This window comes from Aspergillus piperis, assembly GCF_003184755.1.
Source record: "Aspergillus piperis CBS 112811 unplaced genomic scaffold BO85scaffold_13, whole genome shotgun sequence".
In the NCBI taxonomy this organism is placed as follows: Eukaryota; Fungi; Ascomycota; class Eurotiomycetes; order Eurotiales; family Aspergillaceae; genus Aspergillus; species Aspergillus piperis.
This window is the reverse complement of record NW_020291603.1, coordinates 355,369-376,182: the sequence shown is the minus strand read 5'-3', so window position 1 is coordinate 376,182 and position 20,814 is coordinate 355,369. Positions and strand designations below refer to the sequence as shown.

Genomic DNA, 20,814 nt, shown 5'->3' with positions numbered 1-20,814 from the left:
CTCTGAACCAATAACTCATAACTCTAGGTGAAACACCAAATCACATTCTCAGGCTGTCACTCAACCTGTCACTGATATCATCGCCATCACTTTCGCATAAAAACCCGAAAGATAATCGATTAGCAGTGAAACAGAACGCATGCATCCATGGGTATTTTTGTGTATATATAGTATAGATCAGACCCGTAACAAGACCGAAATATGAACTTGGTAAGTGCTGATATCATCGAACCCCCATATACTGCCATCGATGGGGTATCACCATCGCTCATCGCACGCAGGACTCATACCGGATACGGCACCCCAGTACTGTCTTGAATAGCTTCTGTTATAACTTTCAGGATATTGCGACGGTGGGGACTGAAGGACTGTATTTAGAACATCGTGGCGCGGCAACCTGTACTCGCGGCGGAAAGGGATGCCCGACGTGTCCACTGGGTTATATTGCGAATATTCTGTCCGATGAGTCTTGCGCGGTGCGGATGGTGGAGAATAGCGTTGGGGAATGATCAGATGAGAAGGTGTGCAAGGAAGCAGCGTCGAATACCATTGCTGGTTGGGCGGAGTTCTGGCACCGTTCGATCGGTAAACAGGTGCAGCCTCGCCCTGAATCCCTGCCTTGGTCAATCGGGGGGTTGCCTTGAGGTAGCCTGGCTGTTGGCTAGGTGGTGGGCTATTCAAGTCGGATACACGCAATGGGGCTTCTTTTGGTCGTGGGGCCCGATGTGGTGAGCTGAAAGGAGAGCCTAGGGGACGGGGAGATTGCACCTGGTCAGTCTCTGTGTCCGAGTCACTCGCATACCATGATTGGTTCGCAACAGGTATATCCCCGTAGCTCCCTGACTCTGGACTGCGAATAGGGGTGGAAGGCGGGCGACGAGCACGGAGTTGTTCGTTTGATTTCTTCAGGAAATCTTCATATCCTTCCAGCGTTTCCATCATGTTGAGCGGTGGATGGATCTCTGATTCACTACTAGCCAGATCCCTCATCTTCAGAGTTTGGCTGGCAGACATCGGTTTCGGTGCCGGGGTAGGGGTCCCCAGTCGTGGCGGTTGGTTCACATGCACGAAGTTGTCACAACCATCGGGTGGTGTATTCTTCTCATTCAGGCACATCTCCATATAGCTGTGCACAATTGGGACACCTGCGTTTTGACCCTCCAGAACGACATATTCAGAATCGGAGCAGTCTGAACAGTTGGTGTCCACCTTGGCAAGTTTGCCCTCACATGGACGACACTGGTAAAAGGGACCTTTCGGCAGAAGGTCATGGACAGTGGTGACCTTGTGGTCAGGAGGGTTCTTGGTGCCCTCGCGCATTGTATTCATCATATCAACACAGATGTCAAGGCTGAAGTTTGCAATATGGCCACAGTCAGGGTTGTTGTGGAAGGTATATTGGCACATAATGTTTGCTTGGTGTCTGAGGCGGATTTGGCCTTTATAGGATGCGTTGGAAGATTTGGAGCAGTTGTGAACGTTTCGTGACGCTGCACACACAGGAATTTCAAGGAGGCTTATATGTCTGCGATACGTAGAGGAGACAAAGTAAGAGAGCAATACCATTGCCTTCTTGTATAGATTCCGATCATAAGCCATAACGTTGTCGGAATTTGAAGCTAGTCGATACGGCATATCTCCCTCTTGATGGTTCACACTGGTGGTACAATTCGAGTATCAATCATCCTCCAATTCTGCATCCAAGTCCGTCAGATATTTGACTCCGGAATCTAGCAGCCACCATGCGGCCAGTTCATGAAAGAACCGAAGCACGGGGTTTTCAAGTGGCATTGTGGCGCGCTCTGTTCCATCCGCCTTTGTCCACATCGCAGTTTCACTGGCGAAAACAGCGTCCTTGTCCTCATCCCAGAACCGAATCACCAATCGCCCATCCACCCCTTTGTAAGTCATTCCGAACTCGACTTTGTTCGCGGTTCGGTCTAGGACACGGTAGATTCCGCAGATAACATCGCCCTTGTTAAAATCCAGCGAATCAATATGTGACGTATGAAACGTTGGGCGTTTTGTGGCTGGGCTGATCAGCCACAACATATAGCACTGAGGAAAGTGTGCGAAAGCTGTCATGTTGCGACGCAAGAGAATGGTCAGGATTTCAGCGTCTTTCTGGCGGGGAAGCAGCTGGCGAGGCACCCGGCGGTTAGCTCGATCGTGGAGAGCATAGTATTCTGGTGTGTAGACTTCGGAGGGGATCGTGGATATGGTGGAAGAAACCGATTTGGAGAGTGTACCGCAATGCGTCTCATGGTGGATTCGGTTCTTGAGACAACGGTGGAGGAAAGTCAAATATGTGATGGTGCTGAGGGAAGCAGCGAGCACAAAGGATGAAACGGAGAGGAAGGAGGGCATTTTAATTAAATGGTGAGCGCCTAAGGCTCCTTCCGTGCGACCAGCGGCAGATTATTATGAGGGAAATACTGAGTAGTTTGAAGTTACGGAAGCATGCGCCTGACATATTTTTGCGACCTTCAAGTGCACCAGTCAATCTTTTAAGAGAAGATTGGAGCTTTCCTACGAACCTTATTCTGTGCTGATGACGATCAACCCGAATACGAGATCCGTTGCCATCTGGACCACTTGCTGTCCCATCATTGGCGCAACTGCTGGTCCCATGCGGATGTGGCCCATCCAAGCCGTGGCAGCTCTTTCATAGTAGTATTCTAGGTGATTCAGTCAGATTTGTCCACAGCAATGTACAGTTACTTCTTTTGAGTTCACCATTGCAAAAGTCTAGGTGTTGAAATATCATCCAGTTGGGATAACATAATAGGCAAAATTAAAAAGTATGTATTCAGTATATCCTTTCCTCCCATCCAACTAAGACTCTGTACCCTTAATGCCAACACAGTCCAAGCAATCCATTAAATCAACGCAATCCGTCAGCGCCCAGATCCACCAAAAGCACGAGCGGGTATCCTTGACGGACGGACAAAAGGCACACAAAGATAAGGAGAACGTGCGTATCGATCGTTGCAGCGACGTAGCCAGCCCGAAATCGTATCCTTTTCATCCTTCCATCCTTCTTTCTCCAATACTCTCGTATCACAGCATCATCGGTCGGATCAGTCAAAGGTTCAAGCTTCGACCTCATATGACTGTTTAGCTGCTTTTCGTGCCATGCATTTTCGGTAGATGAAGAGTGCGATGATTCCCACAGCAACGATGAAAACGATGCAGAAGACCAGGACCACGCCCGGATTCTCGCCGGCCCAGTTGCTTCGCTTGATCACTTGGTGTCGTGCTTCGAGGGCGAGGAGGTCGATAGCGGCCATGATCTACTTCCTATTAGCCTACCACACAGAATCAATCTCCTCAAAGCATGTGCAACTCACGAACAACGACCGCGCGGCTTCGGTGAACGAGGACTGATCAAGAGAGATTGAGGATGCCCACGACCTGCGAGAACAACGGCACGGGAAGCAGAGATGATATGACACGAGGAGAATAAAGAGAAGGGAAGAGTTGGACGGGCGGATGAACAACCCTGGTTACTGGTAGGACTGGCTGCATCGGGAGCAGCGGAAGGTCATGACAGCAAGGATCGCAATGACGTGAAGGAGGGCACATGCATGCAACGCTGTATGGGCTGGTCCACGAAGCTTATTTCTGACAGGAGGGTAACTTGGTAAGCCGAACTCGGGACGCTCAAGGGTCAATCAAAACACAACAGCTCGAGGTGAAGCCATTCATGGCAGTCAATTGGCGCGGCAGCACTCCGGACAGATAGGTGTGTAATCTCCCCACCTCCAGTTACACAGAAGCGATTCGCAACCTTCAATGCCCATTCCTAACGCTTCCTCCCCAATCTGCATGCCATATAACGCGTATCGCGATGCCTGCCCATAAGGAACAGTCATGAAATCAATTGTGATCAAGGTTTGGCGATCCGCTCGTCCCGCTGGCGTCACCACTCTTTCACGGCCATGGTTCTCTACCACCGCCCGGCCTCCCGATTCGTGCCCGGCTGCAGTGGATGCAGGGTAAATGAGTCGTGGACAGGAGAATCGAGGATTCATCCATAAGCGAGAGCTCCAGCTTTGTTGATCGAAATTCTAGAGAACAGGCCCCTTCTCGTGTTTGCCGGAGGAACATCCTTGACGTCATACATTTGGTCCGCGCTCTTATCTAATCGGCCCCTTCCCAGCATTGCTGATGCAACGAGACATGGATTTACTACTCGCTTGACTTGGGAGAGCCAAAGAAGCCTTCCGGAATCAATGTCCTTTGACGCCAGAAGATGTGTACTGTAGAAAGATCCAGGGTCCAGCCATTAGGGCTGATATAAACGGTCCCACTTGGGTCCAGTTCTCGTAATGCGGCCTATCATGGCTGATGAACGGGCCCGCAGAAGATGATCAGCAGTTCGAGATAGTGACTGACGACCGCCCCAGGAATCGCCCAATCGGGTACTTGTCCTTCAGCCATAAAGATTGCGGTTTTATATGTCCAGTTCGGTCTGCCACATGCGAGTATGCGCAGAGGTACTCCGAAGTGCTTGGTCAATGTCACTTCGGTCATGTGAAGCTCGCAAAACCAAAAAAGTTTAGAGCTCAAGGCAGAAGCGTAAGCTTGAGAATGACCTAGAGGTTGGTTTCCTTCTAACATGCTGTGTTGTAATGCTTACTTCCCATAGGTTAAGCATCAAAGGTTCTTGCCTACACGCAGACCGTAAAATGTTAATCGTTTCCCAATTATCACAACTAATATGTCCAAGGATATGGTAAAAGACTCATAGTGGTATCACATCAAACACGCAAAGAGACATAGGCAACAGCATAATAAACCCCCATTACTTCTTCGAGCCAGGCCGATGCACATCCGTCCGTCCACTGTTATGCCATGTAGCCAACAAGACACCACAATTTCCACAGTAATGACATTGGTTCTTCAGCGACGACATCATATATGGAATACATCCTAGACACAGACAGCAGCAGAGCACTGCAGCCCAAGCACTATGGAAAACATCATTAGTTTGGTCCATTATTGTGGAAAAGCCGTGCACATACTGAGTTGAACTGCCTGTTTCGGCCTCCACGCGAGTCATTTTCCGCTCTCCACAGGCCGGACAGTCGACAGGTGCCGGCGTCTTCTGCAGTGCATACAGTGGAGTCGGAGTATTATAGCCGCTCGGGTGTTGAGAGCCTGCATAGAAGGTCTGCTGGGGCTGATGGGGTTGGATCTCAGGCGTCTGTTCGGTGGGAGGTTGCGCATATGCAGGCAGCTCTCTGGAGGAAAGCTCGTGGGTTTCGGTTTGTGGTTGTTGTTGTTGTTGTTGTTCCTCGTAGGTAGGAACTGCTGCTAGTAGTAAAGTTAGTAGAGTCATCCAACATGACGCACTTTCTTTTTAGGGTGAACGCACGAGGGTTTGCTTTCTCGGCCATTGTGAATAGGTATACGGTTGAGCTTTGAATAAATGTCCCCTTCAGCTAGTGTGTAATTTAGAGAAAACTATCTTAGTTAATTCCATCCCCGGGCGCATTCTTATAGTTGTGCTAATTTAGATTGGAGGCTCAAAGCCTCAGTCTGAGCCAACGCCTAGAATTTATTTGTGGAACGCATCGCGAGCCAACTTGGATACGAAACAAATATTATTTGCTCGTGCTCTGGTGACCTTCTGGGGATGAGACACACAATCGATCAATCATTTGTGGGAAGGAGATCCACGCGATTGGCAGGGGGGATGAAGTGGCCGTTGGGCTCGCGGGACGAGGCTGAGATTGCGCCTAATTACTACTACTAGTACTGGGCAAACATTGGTCTGGGGAAAAGGCTCTCACGCCAATGGTCCAAGTAGGGGCGGGGAACTCTGGGCATTCCTTCGTGGCTAGGATTTCAGGGCAGTGCCTTCTTGATCTGCAGTGTACAAGGGTAGCCTTGTGAGTTGTGGCAGGGAAAGGTAAAAAAATACGAGGGGCGCTGCCACGGCCAAGATTGTACCAAACTGAGTCCCAAGAATGACGGGCGCTCATCCTTCAATTTAGTTTGAACTTCTGAAACTTGGCGAGGTCATGAGTTGGGTCTACTGGAATGCTTTGACGTAGTTTCCTCTAATTCCCCCTGTGATGTTTGCTTCGACATCATCCCATATCCGTTTTGGGGGCCATTTGCTGGGGTTTAAACAAAAGAAAGCTCCACCCACAACGTAGCAGTGAAGGTGAATGAGACAGCACAAGCTAGGATAGTTCCTGCCATTACTCATCGGAAGTTAATTCCTTGCGATCGACGCTTGCCTTCCCCTTTGATCTCTCTCTATCTCTCTCTCTCTCCTCCATGAACAAACACATCACCATTCTCTGCACCTCACTCCTCCAGTTGAATGAAAACAAGATGAATGTGTTCCTGGAACTGTTCACCACTGTATATACAGCTTGACGGGTCAGCTGCTTAGAACACCGTTGCTGGGGTCCAGCGAACTGACTCCGCTGAGACGCGTTTCCATGCCTTAGGATGCTTTGGCGAAACTCACTCGGATTGACCTGCTGGGGTATGTAGCATTTCCATGTCTACTCCGGCAAGTGAGTTGTTCTTTTTGACTGGCGAAAACCCCTGTGCTGACTGCAACCGTGATCCCATATAGCCAGGCCACAGAAGATGTCATGGCATCCGGCCAGCAGCCGGAGCAATCTCGCGTCCCCGGATGCATCTGCATCCAGAGCTACGGTAGTCTGAACCATGACGTTTCAAAACGTGCCAGGATTTATCTCCCCGACTCGGTCAGATGTTCGTCACTGGCCGGTCGGGGTCCTGCGTGGTCATTTGAGTCGTGTCCAGCTCTCTTCTACAGTAGAAGTCTGCGCGTTGCGCGTCTGGTTGGTTGTTGGATGTCGTCCTAAAATGCTCGAAGGCTGTCCGAGCACATCAATTGTGTTCCGTCCTTCAGACTCTTAGGACCTTTTAATCTCTACTGGACACTCTAGGTAGGCATTCAGTCTTGACCATTCTGAGCTGTCTCTGCACACTCTAGTTTTTCTGAACTAATAGTGAAACTAGGTGGTATGGGGTTTTTTCGCAAGGTTTAGGTTTCTCTCAGATTATGGTGTGGAAGATACAGGATTTAACGAAATCCCTCTATCCACCTCTGAATTTCCAGTATTCCTAGGTCGCTATAATTAATACTGGTCTTCGCGAATTCAGCGTTGACGTTTCTACTCAAGATTGAGATGCTAAATCTCGGCCCTGATAATGCCTGCGTGTCTTTGTGCTTCCTCCGAACCCTTCTCTTCCAATACTTCGATGTCTAGAATGATACAGGAGGGTTAATAGATCCGCCTGCATGATGGCATAGCTCTAGGTGAGCAAACTACACATGCGATGAGGTAATTGCCAACATAATGTCATGTTACTCTCCCCGGTCGGCTGCCACTTACAGTTGGGCTTCGAAGCTAACCAAAACATGCTGTATGGCACTTATACGTTGCACGCTGTTTGGAATGCTGGTGGTCTTACGCAACTCTAGTCGCTATGCAAGCCGCTTGCTTTCCGTCTACTGAACACTTCAAGCCCGATTTCTGTACACATTGCAGCCTGAACGAGAACTGAACAGACAGCGTAGAACTTTTTAGAGCTAACCTGAATTCACCGATGCGTGGAGGCTATTAGCGGATAATGCTTGTGGTTTAAGTTGAAATCTTGGCCCAAGCCCCCATGAGTTTCATCCCATGCGAGCAATGTTCTACAACCACCATTACTGCTGTTGCCGTCTAATTTACATGATAGCATGATAGATATCAGCAGCATCATTTTACCGTCAACAATAGCGATGGATTGGAAAGTGGGCGGGACTGTCAACGGACCTGCCGATCATCAACTCGTTATACCTCATAGTATCGGCTTCAACAGCGACCGACCGAGCGCCAGAACAATTCGGGGGTCCTTTTCTCGGGGCAAGGGTTTCGGAGGATGTCCCAAGCTCGGAGGAGACATGTGTAAACGTGATGCGACTAGCAGTGTTCAGGGTCCACCAGCAACTGTGTTGATCGGACCGCCTCCGAACCCCCCACGGTATCCCCCACGTCCTCGGACTTCACAGCGACCCATTTCCCCTCCATAAATGGTGCCGGTCCACACGACAAAGATCACAGCTCAAGAAGCTAAAGCACATAATTGGAATTGAAAATGTCTAAACCAGCCATTGGCTTTGTCGGCCTCGGGGCCATGGGCTTCGGCATGGCCACCCACCTTGTTCATGAAGGATACCCTGTTTACGGCTACGATGTCTTTCCAGCCTCGGTGCAGCGATTCCAAACTGCGGGGGGCACGCCCGCCTCCTCGCTGCGTGAATCAGCGGAAGGAAAGTCTTTCTACGTCTGCATGGTAGCATCGGCGCCGCAGGCGCAAACCGTCCTCTTCGGAGACGAGGGTGTTGTGCAATGTATGTACCTCCCTAGCTAGCCAGTGATTCCCTCGAGCTAACATAATAGACCTTCCCCAAAATGCAACCCTCCTCCTTTGCTCCACCGTCGCCGCCTCATATGCACAATCTGTCGCTGCAGAACTCGCCTCTCGAGGTCGGTCAGATATCCACTTTGTTGATGCGCCAGTCTCGGGAGGTGCGAAGCGCGCCGCGGATGGCACCCTCTCCATCATGGCGGGCGGTGCTGACTCTGCGCTGCAAATTGCGCGCGATTTGTTGCAGACTATGTCTGCCCCAAGCAAGCTCTATCTTGTCCCTGGAGGAGTGGGAGCCGGCAGTAACATGAAGATGGTACATCAGGTGCTGGCTGCCATCCACATCTTGGGGGCCAGCGAGGCTATGGGTTTCGCGGCGCATCTGGGCCTGGATGCAGTGAATACAGCAGAGCGGATAAAGAGCTCAGAAGCGTGGACCTGGATGCATGAGAACCGTTTTCCTAGGATGGTGGAGGAGGATTGGAATCCTGGGGCGAGTGCTCTGACAATCATTCTGAAGGATGCTGTGGGTTGCACCTACCCTGCCATTACCATGCATACTAACATTATCAGGGCATCATTACTACCTCAGCCCGTCAAAACAACTTTCCAATTCCGCTCTGCGCAACTGCAGAGCAGATTTACCTCTCCGCTCTTGTACAAGGTTACGGCCCCAAGGACGACTCCGCTATGATCCGCCAGTACTACTCGCATCCACTCAAAGACCTCGATACTTCCTCCGCAACCGAGGATCCAGAAACCGCTCTACAGCTCGTGCTTGACCTCATGCAATGCGTAAACCTTGTCGCGGCTGCCGAAGTCATCGCTTTCGCACGGTCACTAGGTGTCGATATGGCGCAATTCTTCGAACTCGTCAGCGACGCCGCCGGTGGAAGCAAGGTATTCGTCACGAGAGGACTAGAGATGATTGAGGGTAAAATCGGCACACAGGCACCAGCTGGCTCAGAGACTCTGAATGCGGTAGTGAGTCGGTTAGAGAAGGTGGTGCAGAAGGCGCGGGACATGCACTGCCCGCTCCATCTCGGCAACGCAGCCCTGAACGTATTATTGATGTCCAAGGGCCAAGGGTACGGGTCGGAGGCCAGCACCAGCGTAATCCGTGTTTATCCGTAGACTTAGCCGCCGAAATAATCAGAATTTAATATCATCAGGAAATGATCTCATAAGGGTCGGAGCAACTCCGGCTGTAAATAGTGGAGTCAACATCAACCATTCCGTCGCGACAGAACTATAAGACTACCCTTCACACATACTCACACCACTAATCAACTTTCTTCAATACCCCTCTCTCTTCACTTACATCCTCTTCCTCTCAACCAAAACTACCACCACCACCACCACCACCACCACCACGATGCCCCTCCCCAACAACCGCGCCCTCCCCATCCTCGACCACGCCTACCAGCACCACTACGGCGTGCCCGCCATGTGCTGCTACAACATCGAAGGCATCCTCGCAACCGTCCGCGCCGCCGAAAAGCACCGCTCCCCAGCCATGATCCTCCTCTTCCCCTGGGCACTCCAATACGCCGGGTCCATCCTCGTGCACGCCGCCGCCGAAGCCGCCCGCAACGCCAGCGTCCCCATAACGGTGCACCTCGACCACGCGCAAACACCCGAAATCGTCCGCCAAGCCGCAGACATCACCCCCGGATTCGACAGCATCATGATCGACATGTCCCACTACGAGAAAGCCGAGAACCTCTCGTTAACGCGCGAGCTCGTCGCCTACTGCCACGAGCGGGGCATCGCGACAGAAGCCGAGCCCGGGCGTATCGAGGGCGGGGAAGACGGCGTCTCGGACACTGCGGACCTGGAGGGGGTGTTGACGACCCCCGAAGAGGCGGAGGAGTTCGTCAACACGGGGATTGATTGGCTGGCTCCGGCTTTTGGGAATGTGCATGGGAGTTATGGGCCCAGGGGGATTCGGTTGGAGTATGACCGGTTGGAGAGCATTAGGGAGAGGGTGGGGGATAGGGTGAGGTTGGTGTTGCATGGGGCGGATCCGTTTGATAAGGGGATTTTTGATAGATGTGTTGCGGCTGGGGTTAGTAAGGTGAATATTAATAAGGTGTTGAATGGGGAGTGGGTGGGCGTTATGGAGAGGAGGGCTGGGGAGAAGGGAGTCGGGGTGATGGGGTTGGTGGAGGAGGCGACGGCTAGGATGGAGGAGGCGGTTGGGAGGTGTATTGAGGTTTTGGGGTCGGGGGGGAGGTATTAATTGTTTTTTTTTCTCTTTTTTTTTCCTCCCTCTTTTGGTAGTTGGTTTTGGATTATGGGGTGTGGTTTGGTTTTTATACTACTACTATACTAGTATCTCGTGGTTGTTGCTCTATCTTCGTATATATAGATTGAGTGGGATTATCTTGAATGATTGTTGGTGGTAGGAATTGAAGTACTGCTAGTATCAATTGCTAGATGATTTTGTCTTTTACTATGAAGTATATATAAAGAAATGAGAGAACATGACTAGTACTGTGCAGTATACTAGTAATCATGATGATGTTGGGTACTGGCGGCAGAATATATAACTGAGTTGGACTGGCAGAGACCAGGTTTAGACCACTTGACTCCGTGTGATTCTAGGCATTTACAACATTGTAACTCCAGTTCAAAGATAATTGATTGGCGGTACCTATTATTGAAATCAAGGCGTATACACTCCACTATATATAATATATATGAAACCCGAATTGACACCGCCTGTACCTTACGCATTACGCTGATCACACAAGTATATACTCAATTGATCACTGGCTGACCGCCATGGCTATAAATCACATTCACAATTTACACCTATTGAAACACATCCGACATGAAAGACCTCGGGGATGGAGGGAATAAAGCTCAGACACGAATTAACCAAAAAGAAATGGGATAGGAAAGAAGGAAAAATACCCAGCCACACAAGACGTAATGCACAAAGAGAAAGCAATTCTTTTTAGATCTCGTGTCACTTCTCTAATGAGCAGTCATCATCTTCTTGATCTCCGCAATGGCCCGTGCGGGGTTCAGGCCCTTGGGGCAAGTCCGCGAGCAGTTGAGAATGGTGTGGCAACGGTACACGCTCATGCTGTTGTCGAGAGCGGCCTTACGCTCGGCGGTCTTCTCGTCACGGGAATCGGCCAACCAACGGTAGGACTGGAGGAGGATGGCGGGTCCAAGGTACTCCTCGCTGTTCCACCAGTAAGAGGGGCAGGAGGTAGAGCAGCAAGCGCACAGAATGCACTCGTACAGACCGTCCAGCTTCTTACGCTCCTCGGGGCTCTGACGGTTCTCGAGACCCTATAAATTTATCAATAAAAAAGCCCACATCGCAGCACACGCTGTCAATACTTACATCCGCGGTCGGGGTGTCGCGCTGCAGGTAAGGCTTGATCGACTTGTACTGCTTGTAGAAGTAGGTCAAATCGGGGACCAAGTCCTTGACGACGTAGGTGTGAGGCAGAGGGTAGATGCGAGACTCCTTGGCGGTATCGGTGGGGATACGGCCTATACAGCAAAAGGTCAGCGCCACCGAGCCGGGACATCGCACCAAGCACTCCAGGACAACATACACAGGCAAGCCAGGGTGTTGACACCGTCAATGTTCATCGCGCAACTTCCACAGATACCCTCTCTGCAACTTCTCCGGAAAGTCAGGGTGGGGTCCATCTCGTTCTTGATGCGGATCAGGGCATCCAGCATCATGGGACCGGTCTTGTTCAGATCCAGGGAGTAAGACTGCATCTTGGGCTTCTCGGTGGGCTGATCGGGGTTCCAGCGGTAGACATGGAAAGTCTTGACCCGGGGCTGCTCCGAGGGGTTGGGGTCCTGCACATTCGAAGTCTTAGATTCGGGAATGGTCTTGCTGCTCGCGTGGCCGCTTGCGCTCACCTGGGAAAGGGCGTCAACGGTCGCATAGGAGCGAGTGAAGGCGGCTGGGCGGAACAGCGGCTTCGAGGAAGCGAACAGGCGCGAGGTCGTGCGAAGGGCAGCCATTGTGGGCGGTCGAGAAAGAGATCACGGTCGATCGGGGGGCGAGGGATCTACCAGAGGGCGAAAAATAGGATATGCGCGAGTAGGAGAGGTCAATGAGACCGAAAGAATGTCGATGGCGGTGGAGGGAGGGGAGAGAGGCCTGAAAGAAGAGCAGCCAGCCAGCGGCAACGACAAACGAGGTCCAAGGGAGGCACGAGGAAGTGAAGTCGATCGGTTCTGGCGATGTTTTGTCGCCTTTGGCAGCTCAAGGTAACCTCGGGTCTGGCGGCCGGCAAATGGCTGACTCAGCTGGTGCTGGCCAATCACGCAAAGCCTAATTGCAAGCGTCGGGGATACACGGCGAGGCACTGGATTGAATATAATTCCACTCAGTGACCTTGAATCGGAAGTCAATTGAAGCCGAATTGTGTTCAGTCCGAGTAAGTAGCTTGATGAGAGCAGACATAACGTCCCTTACTGATATCAAACCCCACTGCCCTCTTCTACGTCCGTGTAACTCGAGTATGCTCGGCCAACAGGCAATATCCCAAAGGGGAAACGGAGCCGAAATCATTTGCCGTTCCGAAACATTGATGCCCAAGGCCACAAGGCAAAAAATCAACTGCAGCCATAAACATCAGGCGATAAGGCATCAACAGTCTAAGGCGCCAAGGCAGAGATTATAGGTGTCAAGGCCACAAGGCCTCAAGGCCATAAGGCAATAGGGCAACAAGAGGCCACAATATCAGGCATTGAAACTATCCCCGATTGGGCATCTCCACCATTCTAATCTCATTCTCGTCTTGGTGGAATTCCACTCACGCTTGCTTCTTTCGTGTGCGGTAGTGGAATTATGCATCACCCGCACTTTATCACATTGCAGTAGCCTGCATCGGTGGCCCATCAATATGCAGAAAAGTGCCGGTGGCGGCCTAGAAATGACGAATCTATATTACTCCTGCATGATTTCTCTCCCGTCATGCGGATATCCATCCCCGACTGCGTTTTGCCGGTTGACTTTCTACATCTAAGTTCCCCTCAAGGAACTGACGAAGATTGCGTCTTATTCAAGCATAATGCGGAAAGAGCTTGTCTATTGTGACCAAAGAAAATGACCAACGCCGAGAGAGCTCGATGTTTGAAGTGAACGATGGCCTTGGTGAGGCTAGAACCAACAAGTCTCTTCCGGGTGGTTCCGAATACCCCTTGGTCATTTACTCAGGCAATATATCACCAACCTACTTTCTGCAATAATATCATGCGAGCTCATGATTGCTCCCACCCTCAACTCGTGATGCTGTCCAAGAGCGGGGTTTGGCTGCCACTTCGAGGACTAGCCAATCCAATGGGCGCAGCACTTGCAAGCGGCAGGTATCGTGTTCAATATCAAGGAAGTCATCAGAGGTAAACACGACACCCTCGGGGAAGATTCTGGTTTCGGTTAAGCATAATCTTGAGTGTCAACAAGTCCACAATTAACCCCTATCGGGCGCCCGGTACCCAAGCGTCTGATCGTAGCTGGCCTAGTTCGATAGCTCCAACTGGGGTGATATTACAGTCCTCGTCAAAGGGCGAGTGGTACCGCGATGTGGCTCACCAGGTTCTAGACAGGCTAGACAGACCACATAGATGGGGTTTAATTAGACTACCACCCCATATTGTCTGATTCAGTATCTTCTTTTGGCGTGGAATAAGCTCCTTCTACGGCTTCGAAGCTTGACGAGCCAAGACGCCGGAATCCAAGCTTAACAGCAAAATGTCTCACTATAGTGTGCAGATGGACCGGAAATATGATTGATAGGGGCAACGTTACCCCATTTCCCCTGATTCGTGATACGAATGAGTGGTAACTGATGCCTACGGAGTCCGACATTTTCCCACCTTATCGTGACCACTCAGCCGTCCAGACTAGATGACAAAATCATCAGTCAGTCAACTAGGTCGATACTGAATTTGGATGGCTAAAATTCTGCACTGGAGTCGAAAATCGAGGAGTAATAGCTGCTCGGCCGTCGACTTAATGGGTGGTCACTGGTGTATTGCTATCACCGAAATCCGAAGACGGTTCCACTGTGGACCACTTGGCCGGCGTTCCTGGCGCCTTACCAAGAACGCCTAATTCGTTTTTTTTTTCTTTATTCCGCGCAGCTTTTCCAGCTGTTCTCATTCGACCAGAAGACCGACTAAAGATAGAGAGAGGCGTGGAGAGGTACTGAAGCCATTAATAATTGAAACAAAATCGGTCTCAGTGGAAGTCAAGGAAGTAAAACTCTTCAAAACTGCTGGAATGGTGATGCAGAATTGCCCCCTCGGTTCCCCTCTTGTTCTTCACCAGTGATGAACAGCCCTAACTGTCAAGCACGTCCAGCCTTCCATCCGCAACATCCTCAAACTACTAGCTACACCCTGATGGTCGAATTCGGTATTTTCCCGACTATCATTGCCACAAGGACTCTGCCAAGACGGAGGAATTGCTTCTTTACAGAATTTCAATCGCGAGGCCCACCAGCCCGAGTGGATGGACTACTTTAGACTACCGAGACTAAGTGCGCCGGCGCGGGCATCATGAAACGCCGTAAATCCCCCGACTCATTCCCAAGGTCCACCTATGACCTTCAATAGCCAGGCAGCACAGTGGACCATCCAACTCACTGTCCACGAACAGGGGCCATCACCGCGATGGACAAACCATGTGGCTACTACTCCTCTTTCCCCTTCCCATCTTGGTTGTCATCGATGTCTATCACTCCATCCATGGTCCGCTATGATGGATCTCCTTCGACTACCTGCTCGGTCAGTACCGACTTTAGCGCCGGTGGAGTGACCGAGAAGAATCAACGGTTTGGCTCGATAGCCCTTGGCTACTAATGAAAGATGCACTTGGCCGTTTCATACTGATCATCCGTCCAATTTACCCAGAATGGGTCTGAGCCAAAGGCGAAGCTCTATCAGATTCTTGTCAGATGCTTCCGTCAACCTGACGAGTCAGTCTTCCCTATAAAAAGCCCCAATCCCATCCAGGTTGACATCTTCTCTGTATCAAACCATTCCTTCCTTTCCTTTCCTTTCCTCTGCATACCTCTCTCTTCACTTTAGTCTTTCTTTCCCCTTCTTAGCTGGTTCTAAACACTTCACCATGAAGTACACTACTATCTTCAGCGCTGCTGCCGCTGTTTTCGCTGGTTCCGCCGCTGCCGTCGGCGTGTCCGGCTCTGCTGAGGGTTTCGCCAAGGGCGTCACCGGTGGTGGCAGTGCCACCCCCGTCTACCCCGACACTATCGATGAGCTGGTCTCCTACCTCGGAGACGATGAGGCCCGTGTCATTGTCCTGACCAAGACCTTCGACTTCACCGACAGCGAAGGTACCACCACTGGCACTGGTTGCGCTCCTTGGGGTACCGCTTCCGCTTGCCAGGTTGCTATTGACCAGGACGACTGGTGCGAGAACTACGAGCCCGATGCTCCCTCTGTCAGCGTTGAATAGTATGTCCTTGCCTGCTGTCATCCGCTTTTGATCTCGCATCTAACTTGAATAGCTACAACGCTGGTACCCTCGGTATCACCGTCACCTCCAACAAGTCCCTTATCGGTGAGGGCTCCTCTGGTGCCATTAAGGGCAAGGGTCTCCGCATTGTCAGCGGTGCTGAGAACATCATCATCCAGTAGGTTATACACGGTGTCATTAGGGAATTGCTCTAACAAGATCAGGAACATCGCCGTTACCGACATCAACCCCAAGTACGTCTGGGGTGGTGATGCTATTACTCTTGATGACTGTGACCTGGTCTGGATCGACCACGTTACTGTACGCCTTCACTTCTTCACTTTTACTAAATCAAGAGCATCGAGTTAACAAATGACAGACTGCCCGCATTGGTCGCCAGCACTACGTCCTCGGAACCAGCGCCGACAACCGCGTCTCTCTCACCAACAACTACATTGACGGTGTCTCCGACTACTCCGCCACCTGCGATGGCTACCACTACTGGGCCATCTACCTTGACGGTGACGCCGACTTGGTCACCATGAAGGGCAACTACATCTACCACACCTCCGGCCGTTCCCCCAAGGTCCAGGACAACACTCTCCTCCACGCTGTAAGTTTTATCTCTGCCGGTCACCTTCGACTGGAACTAACCACCAACACAGGTCAACAACTACTGGTACGACATCTCCGGCCACGCCTTCGAGATCGGTGAGGGTGGCTACGTCTTGGCTGAGGGCAACGTTTTCCAGAACGTCGACACTGTTCTTGAGACCTACGAGGGCGAGGCCTTCACCGTCCCCTCCTCCACCGCCGGTGAAGTCTGCTCCACCTACCTTGGCCGTGACTGTGTCATCAACGGCTTCGGCTCCTCCGGCACTTTCTCCGAGGACAGCACCTCTTTCCTCTCCGACTTCGAGGGCAAGAACATTGCCTCTGCTTCGGCTTACACCTCTGTTGCCTCTAGCGTTGCTGCTAACGCCGGTCAGGGCAACCTGTAAATGAGTAAACTCATTTACATTATATAGCAGTGGATGTAATTAGGGGACGCGGTGTTGTTGATAAGTTACCTTTCGTGTATCTACTTCTACTATAATTACTCATGGGGAGTGTTCACGACCCTAATGCGGTTGATAACCAGCCAACACAATGACATTATTCTCTGTCAATTGCTCTGCTTAAGTAGATCTTGTTTTGATCACATTTAGCGACGAGTATACAGTGCAAAAATCTGATAAGATGGCTGTCGGTAGTTAAACTTTCCACCCGTTATCCCAAAATAGGAACAAAGGCCTAATCTGGATAGCCGAGCCGGATATACTTCACCCCAAACAGTCCTTCAGGAGTAGATGCATCATCCTGGAATTGAATCTTCTTTGCATCGACACCGACTCAAGGTTTACCCTTTCCTTTATGAAAACATGAAGTAGCAAAGCAACTCAAACATACATCAAGATATCACGATAACGATTCCCCGTACAGTCTGTGCAGTATACAGCTGCTATAACGATCATGTTTGAACTTATTCTACAATTATTTATGCCCATTTGACAAGCAACAAAGGCTTCTGGAACATTATGTTGGAGGATTGAATCGAATAACATCTTCATTATGCAATAACGTCTACTACTCAATTCACCATGACCTCATCCTTGACTCACAGGATGACATCGTCAAAACTTGTATATTTGTACGCGAAGTAGAGAACGTACTTGAGAATAACAAACCAAGACAAATACACTACAGCTTCTGATGTCACGATACCTCAACACCTGGAGAGTGTGTCAAGTCTAGATGTTGTAGACGTAAGGATGTGTATACACCACATGTCCATGTATCCCTATAGGGCTGTACATTACTCCCATCCAGCGGAACCACTACTAGTAAACACAGATCAAACTCAGCTATTGGCCCAAAGAGGTAGCGTCGATGAGGTAGACGTGATATATAGAATATAGAAGGAGTCATAAACCTTAAATGAAGGGAAGTATAAGAGCCCCCCGTTTCTTGCAAGCGGAAACCTTTTACTCTTTCCCTTCTTCAACTACCTACTCCTTCGCTTACTACGCTTGAAGTTCAAATATAAGAACACACTTTAAGCTATTATACTTGCTCTTGCTTTTGCTCTTGCAAGCTGCTATCCATCTACTCTTCTCTTTTCTCTTACCAAACAAACCATCCTCTTTTTACGACCAACAACAGTCGAAATGGACAAGATCGTGTCCTTTTCCAACTGGCTCAAGGTAGTCAAAGCCAAGAGCCAGCCAGTCGCCTCTATGTATGCCTCTACGTCTAATGGCGACGACAATGAGCCGCCGAAGAAGAGGCAGAAGGTGTCACATCATTCTCCTTTTGCCGCTGATGGTGTTGTCGAGGAGCCTACTACCCAAGACGATGAACAGAGCATCCGTGTTATTGAAGGAGAAGTCGTCGAGTTTATGGGGATTGATGATTATGAATCTGGTGCTCCGTTGAAGAGAGTGCCTACGCCTCATCCTAAGAAGAATGAGGGTCAGTATGATGATGATGACGAAGATGAAGAGGGAAAGTGATTGAATGATGTAACTTGCCTCCGTTGAGGTATCTCTATGATGTATTGCTCTTGGTTAATTTGCTGTATAGGTGTTTGAAGCGATGTTGTTTGTCTTTTGATACCACCTCTTCTAGTATGACAATGTTTGTTAGCGAGATGTTTTTGATGTCTCTTTGAGTTGGATTTAGTCTTTGAATTAGGTTGCTTGCGTTGGCTTGAATGAATTGGGGTGATTTCCATCTTCGTCTTATGTACAGTAACCCGTAGTTACTGGTCGGGAAAGTAGCTGGTGGATGTGACGTGAAGCTGAAGTTCCTTCCCGTTTAGTTTAGCCATCCCACCGACTCATATCTTTTACAGTGGGTAGCCTTCTCATCTACCTGCTGTTCATCGGTATGTGAATATCGTTAAGTACATTCATTCAATCGATTCCTAATGTCACATCGAACTCTGCTATACATCATTTCACAAACAGCGAGCTGACACCTCCTAAAGCAGACGCCCCAACCATAACTCGCCATAGCATGTGAAACCCACCTACAAGCATCTCCTTCTGGTCCCTACCCTGCTGCGATAAGGAGGCCTCGCCTGCTTGGAAATCAAAGTGACTTCTCTCTGCGCCCTCCTGCCTCACTATTCGATGCAAAATGATCGCCCCGCCAACAGGAACAGCAATACACATCCCCCACGTCCGCAGAAGAGAGTACATGAGGATGCTTGATGCTGAGTAGTGCTCACTATCTCTGCTCGGCTGGTGTATGTGGTGCACCCCTCGATGGTGCCCAGAAATAAGGAGGGAGTGGCCTATTCCGGCACCAAGCAAGATGAAAACCCATACTTGAGGTGGAGTGCTGTCGTCTAGGATAATGAAGAAGCCTGTCGCAAGGACGCTGCACAACCATCCGATCCGGACCATCCAGGGAAAGGTACTCGGGTTTCGCAAAAGTCTCAACCTTTCTGTCAGAATGAGCGCTACCAACGCCGGACTGACGACCGTGAGGAGACTGAGCCCTTCGAATGCAGACGGCAATTCTTGGATCAGTCTTAGATACAGGGCACAGTTGAGGAGATGGCAGGATAACTATCGCAAGTCAGTGATTTTCGTCCGTTTCCACAAGCTGATAACTTACCAAGAATCCGTGCAGCAAGCTACTTAGGTACAACATGGTCCTCGCGATGCTGCTGAAAATTGTCGACGAGAAAAGCGGGTGGACAGACCACAGACTCTCATACAGGACTAGGACGATGATCGAGGCTGCCCCAGCACCAAGAACTACCAAAACGTGCCAGTTAGTCCATTCGTATAATATCCCGCCCCAATTGACGCCTATGAGAAGACAGCCCATTCCCATAAAGGTCAACACGGCACCCTGCCAGTCAAGCTCACACGCCTTGCACTTTGCGATACGCTTGTAGGTCCGCAACTCAACCGCGAACGGAATGACCAAAAGTCCCAGTGCGCAGAAGACAAGACTGGCATAAAAGGTCCAGACGGCGTGATCGACAAGCAACCCACCGAAGATGAGGCCAACAATGGCCCCGACCACTCGAGTCTGAAAGGCATAACCAGTAATTCGAGCCTGGTGAGGATATGGGATGACTTCATCTATCATCAGAAGCGAGGTCGCAATTACTCCTCCACAGCCTACGCCTTGGACAAACCGCCCTGGAACCAGACAAGCTAAGCTCATCGAACCACTACAGACCCCCGTTCCCACTGTGGCCAGCACAGCAGCTCCAAGGGCAATAGGCCCTACCCCAAAAATTGCTGCGAGCATGAAAGAAAATGGCTGGCTTGCCGCACTAGCCAGAAGGTATGATGCCTCAATCCATAGTGTGTTTCCGAGTGGCTGTTCAGATGTGGCTGATAGATTCTGCTCTATCCATATCAGGTGATCGGACGTTTAGATGAGGACGGACAAATGAACACACATACTGTTATCAGGGGAAGCACTACGGTCGCATTGAAGGCATCCATTGTCATCAATAAAGAGACGCAGGTCAGGACTAGCCATTCTTTAACACCGAGTTTCCATTCCACGGCCAGATTCGCCGCGGCATTGTGGCGCAGATGCTCTGCGCTGGCAACCTCGACCAGGTTCTGAGAACTAGCACAATTGCAAAGTTGCGGCTCCAGGCCATCCTTCGCATGGCTGAATTCAATATACTCAACCCCCATATGGAATGGTACCGCAGGTCTCTCGCGGGCACGCTGGACAGTTTCCACGACACGTGGAGGAATACGCAGGTCAAATAGGACTTCACACTAGGCTATCATCGTTCTGGAAGGGGCCTGCTACAGCACTCGAAAAGGACAGATGGTGAGAGTACGAAATGCAAGGGGCAGGGCACAGACCGCGTGGTAGAGGCACATGTTCCTGGGGAGATACAGGCACCTAAGCTGAAC

At 50.4% G+C, this 20,814-nt stretch overlaps 10 protein-coding genes across 10 annotated transcripts; 4 read left to right on the top strand and 6 right to left on the bottom strand.

Moving 5' to 3' along the window:
- Positions 1-258: 258 nt before the first annotated feature.
- Positions 259-1,407, bottom strand: BO85DRAFT_439838 (uncharacterized protein; the record flags this gene model as incomplete). Its single annotated transcript, XM_025658732.1, has 1 exon — positions 259-1,407. One exon carries the CDS (start codon positions 1,405-1,407, stop codon positions 259-261), a length of 1,149 nt encoding a protein of 382 aa, XP_025514052.1.
- Positions 1,408-1,677: 270 nt separating this feature from the next.
- BO85DRAFT_497605 (uncharacterized protein) lies at positions 1,678-2,716 on the bottom strand (the record flags this gene model as incomplete). The annotated part of the gene is made up of 1 exon (XM_025663999.1): positions 1,678-2,716. The coding sequence occupies exon 1, from the start codon at positions 2,365-2,367 to the stop codon at positions 1,678-1,680; it is 690 nt and encodes a 229-aa protein (XP_025514051.1). The 5' UTR covers positions 2,368-2,716.
- A 245-nt stretch (positions 2,717-2,961) lies between these two features.
- On the bottom strand, positions 2,962-3,716 carry BO85DRAFT_59378 (uncharacterized protein). The gene is made up of 2 exons (XM_025665511.1): positions 3,502-3,716; positions 2,962-3,293 (listed from the first exon to the last, which is right to left on the bottom strand). Exons 1-2 carry the CDS (start codon positions 3,583-3,585, stop codon positions 3,093-3,095), a joined length of 285 nt encoding a protein of 94 aa, XP_025514050.1. The 5' UTR covers positions 3,586-3,716; the 3' UTR covers positions 2,962-3,092.
- A 971-nt stretch (positions 3,717-4,687) lies between these two features.
- Positions 4,688-5,628, bottom strand: BO85DRAFT_450781 (LITAF-like zinc ribbon domain-containing protein). The gene is made up of 3 exons (XM_025660458.1): positions 5,381-5,628; positions 5,028-5,319; positions 4,688-4,973 (listed from the first exon to the last, which is right to left on the bottom strand). The coding sequence occupies exons 1-3, from the start codon at positions 5,400-5,402 to the stop codon at positions 4,808-4,810; spliced, it is 480 nt and encodes a 159-aa protein (XP_025514049.1). The 5' UTR covers positions 5,403-5,628; the 3' UTR covers positions 4,688-4,807.
- A 2,508-nt stretch (positions 5,629-8,136) lies between these two features.
- Positions 8,137-9,543, top strand: BO85DRAFT_374949 (oxidoreductase; the record flags this gene model as incomplete). The annotated part of the gene is made up of 3 exons (XM_025656147.1): positions 8,137-8,392; positions 8,442-8,935; positions 8,983-9,543. 3 exons carry the CDS (start codon positions 8,137-8,139, stop codon positions 9,541-9,543), a joined length of 1,311 nt encoding a protein of 436 aa, XP_025514048.1.
- A 66-nt stretch (positions 9,544-9,609) lies between these two features.
- On the top strand, positions 9,610-10,943 carry BO85DRAFT_497603 (class II fructose-bisphosphate aldolase). Its single transcript, XM_025663998.1, has one exon. The coding sequence runs from the start codon at positions 9,785-9,787 to the stop codon at positions 10,649-10,651; it is 867 nt and encodes a 288-aa protein (XP_025514047.1). The 5' UTR covers positions 9,610-9,784; the 3' UTR covers positions 10,652-10,943.
- Positions 10,944-11,035: 92 nt separating this feature from the next.
- Positions 11,036-12,823, bottom strand: sdh2 (succinate dehydrogenase iron-sulfur protein subunit SDH2). Its single transcript, XM_025660457.1, has 4 exons — positions 12,307-12,823; positions 11,988-12,243; positions 11,771-11,922; positions 11,036-11,715 (listed from the first exon to the last, which is right to left on the bottom strand). Exons 1-4 carry the CDS (start codon positions 12,409-12,411, stop codon positions 11,392-11,394), a joined length of 837 nt encoding a protein of 278 aa, XP_025514046.1. The 5' UTR covers positions 12,412-12,823; the 3' UTR covers positions 11,036-11,391.
- Positions 12,824-15,526: 2,703 nt separating this feature from the next.
- Positions 15,527-16,875, top strand: BO85DRAFT_439831 (polysaccharide lyase family 1 protein; the record flags this gene model as incomplete). Its single annotated transcript, XM_025658731.1, has 5 exons — positions 15,527-15,873; positions 15,927-16,052; positions 16,099-16,195; positions 16,254-16,487; positions 16,540-16,875. 5 exons carry the CDS (start codon positions 15,527-15,529, stop codon positions 16,873-16,875), a joined length of 1,140 nt encoding a protein of 379 aa, XP_025514045.1.
- A 1,206-nt stretch (positions 16,876-18,081) lies between these two features.
- BO85DRAFT_439830 (uncharacterized protein) lies at positions 18,082-18,426 on the top strand (the record flags this gene model as incomplete). The annotated part of the gene is made up of 1 exon (XM_025658730.1): positions 18,082-18,426. One exon carries the CDS (start codon positions 18,082-18,084, stop codon positions 18,424-18,426), a length of 345 nt encoding a protein of 114 aa, XP_025514044.1.
- A 375-nt stretch (positions 18,427-18,801) lies between these two features.
- BO85DRAFT_59235 (MFS general substrate transporter) lies at positions 18,802-20,674 on the bottom strand. Its single transcript, XM_025665510.1, has 3 exons — positions 20,344-20,674; positions 19,538-20,286; positions 18,802-19,488 (listed from the first exon to the last, which is right to left on the bottom strand). The coding sequence occupies exons 1-3, from the start codon at positions 20,420-20,422 to the stop codon at positions 18,868-18,870; spliced, it is 1,449 nt and encodes a 482-aa protein (XP_025514043.1). The 5' UTR covers positions 20,423-20,674; the 3' UTR covers positions 18,802-18,867.
- Positions 20,675-20,814: the final 140 nt, after the last annotated feature.

Coding starts and splice junctions, on each gene's coding strand:
- BO85DRAFT_59378 (XM_025665511.1), bottom strand. CDS start 3,585: ATGTGCCCTCCTTCACGTCATTGCGATCCTTGCTGTCATGACCTTCCG. Junction 3,294..3,501: donor CAGTCCTACCAGTAACCAGG/GTTGTTCATCCG, acceptor AATAGGAAGTAG/ATCATGGCCGCTATCGACCT.
- BO85DRAFT_450781 (XM_025660458.1), bottom strand. CDS start 5,402: ATGGCCGAGAAAGCAAACCCTC. Junction 5,320..5,380: donor GGCCGAGAAAGCAAACCCTC/GTGCGTTCACCC, acceptor CTTTACTACTAG/CAGCAGTTCCTACCTACGAG. Junction 4,974..5,027: donor GAAACAGGCAGTTCAACTCA/GTATGTGCACGG, acceptor TGTTTTCCATAG/TGCTTGGGCTGCAGTGCTCT.
- BO85DRAFT_497603 (XM_025663998.1), top strand. CDS start 9,785: ATGCCCCTCCCCAACAACCGCGCCCTCCCCATCCTCGACCACGCCTAC.
- sdh2 (XM_025660457.1), bottom strand. CDS start 12,411: ATGGCTGCCCTTCGCACGACCTCGCGCCTGTTCGCTTCCTCGAAGCCG. Junction 12,244..12,306: donor CCGTTGACGCCCTTTCCCAG/GTGAGCGCAAGC, acceptor TCGAATGTGCAG/GACCCCAACCCCTCGGAGCA. Junction 11,716..11,770: donor GCGACACCCCGACCGCGGAT/GTAAGTATTGAC, acceptor ATAAATTTATAG/GGTCTCGAGAACCGTCAGAG.
- BO85DRAFT_59235 (XM_025665510.1), bottom strand. CDS start 20,422: ATGGCTAGTCCTGACCTGCGTCTCTTTATTGATGACAATGGATGCCTT. Junction 20,287..20,343: donor TAGTGCTTCCCCTGATAACA/GTATGTGTGTTC, acceptor TGATATGGATAG/AGCAGAATCTATCAGCCACA. Junction 19,489..19,537: donor GCTTGCTGCACGGATTCTTG/GTAAGTTATCAG, acceptor GACTTGCGATAG/TTATCCTGCCATCTCCTCAA.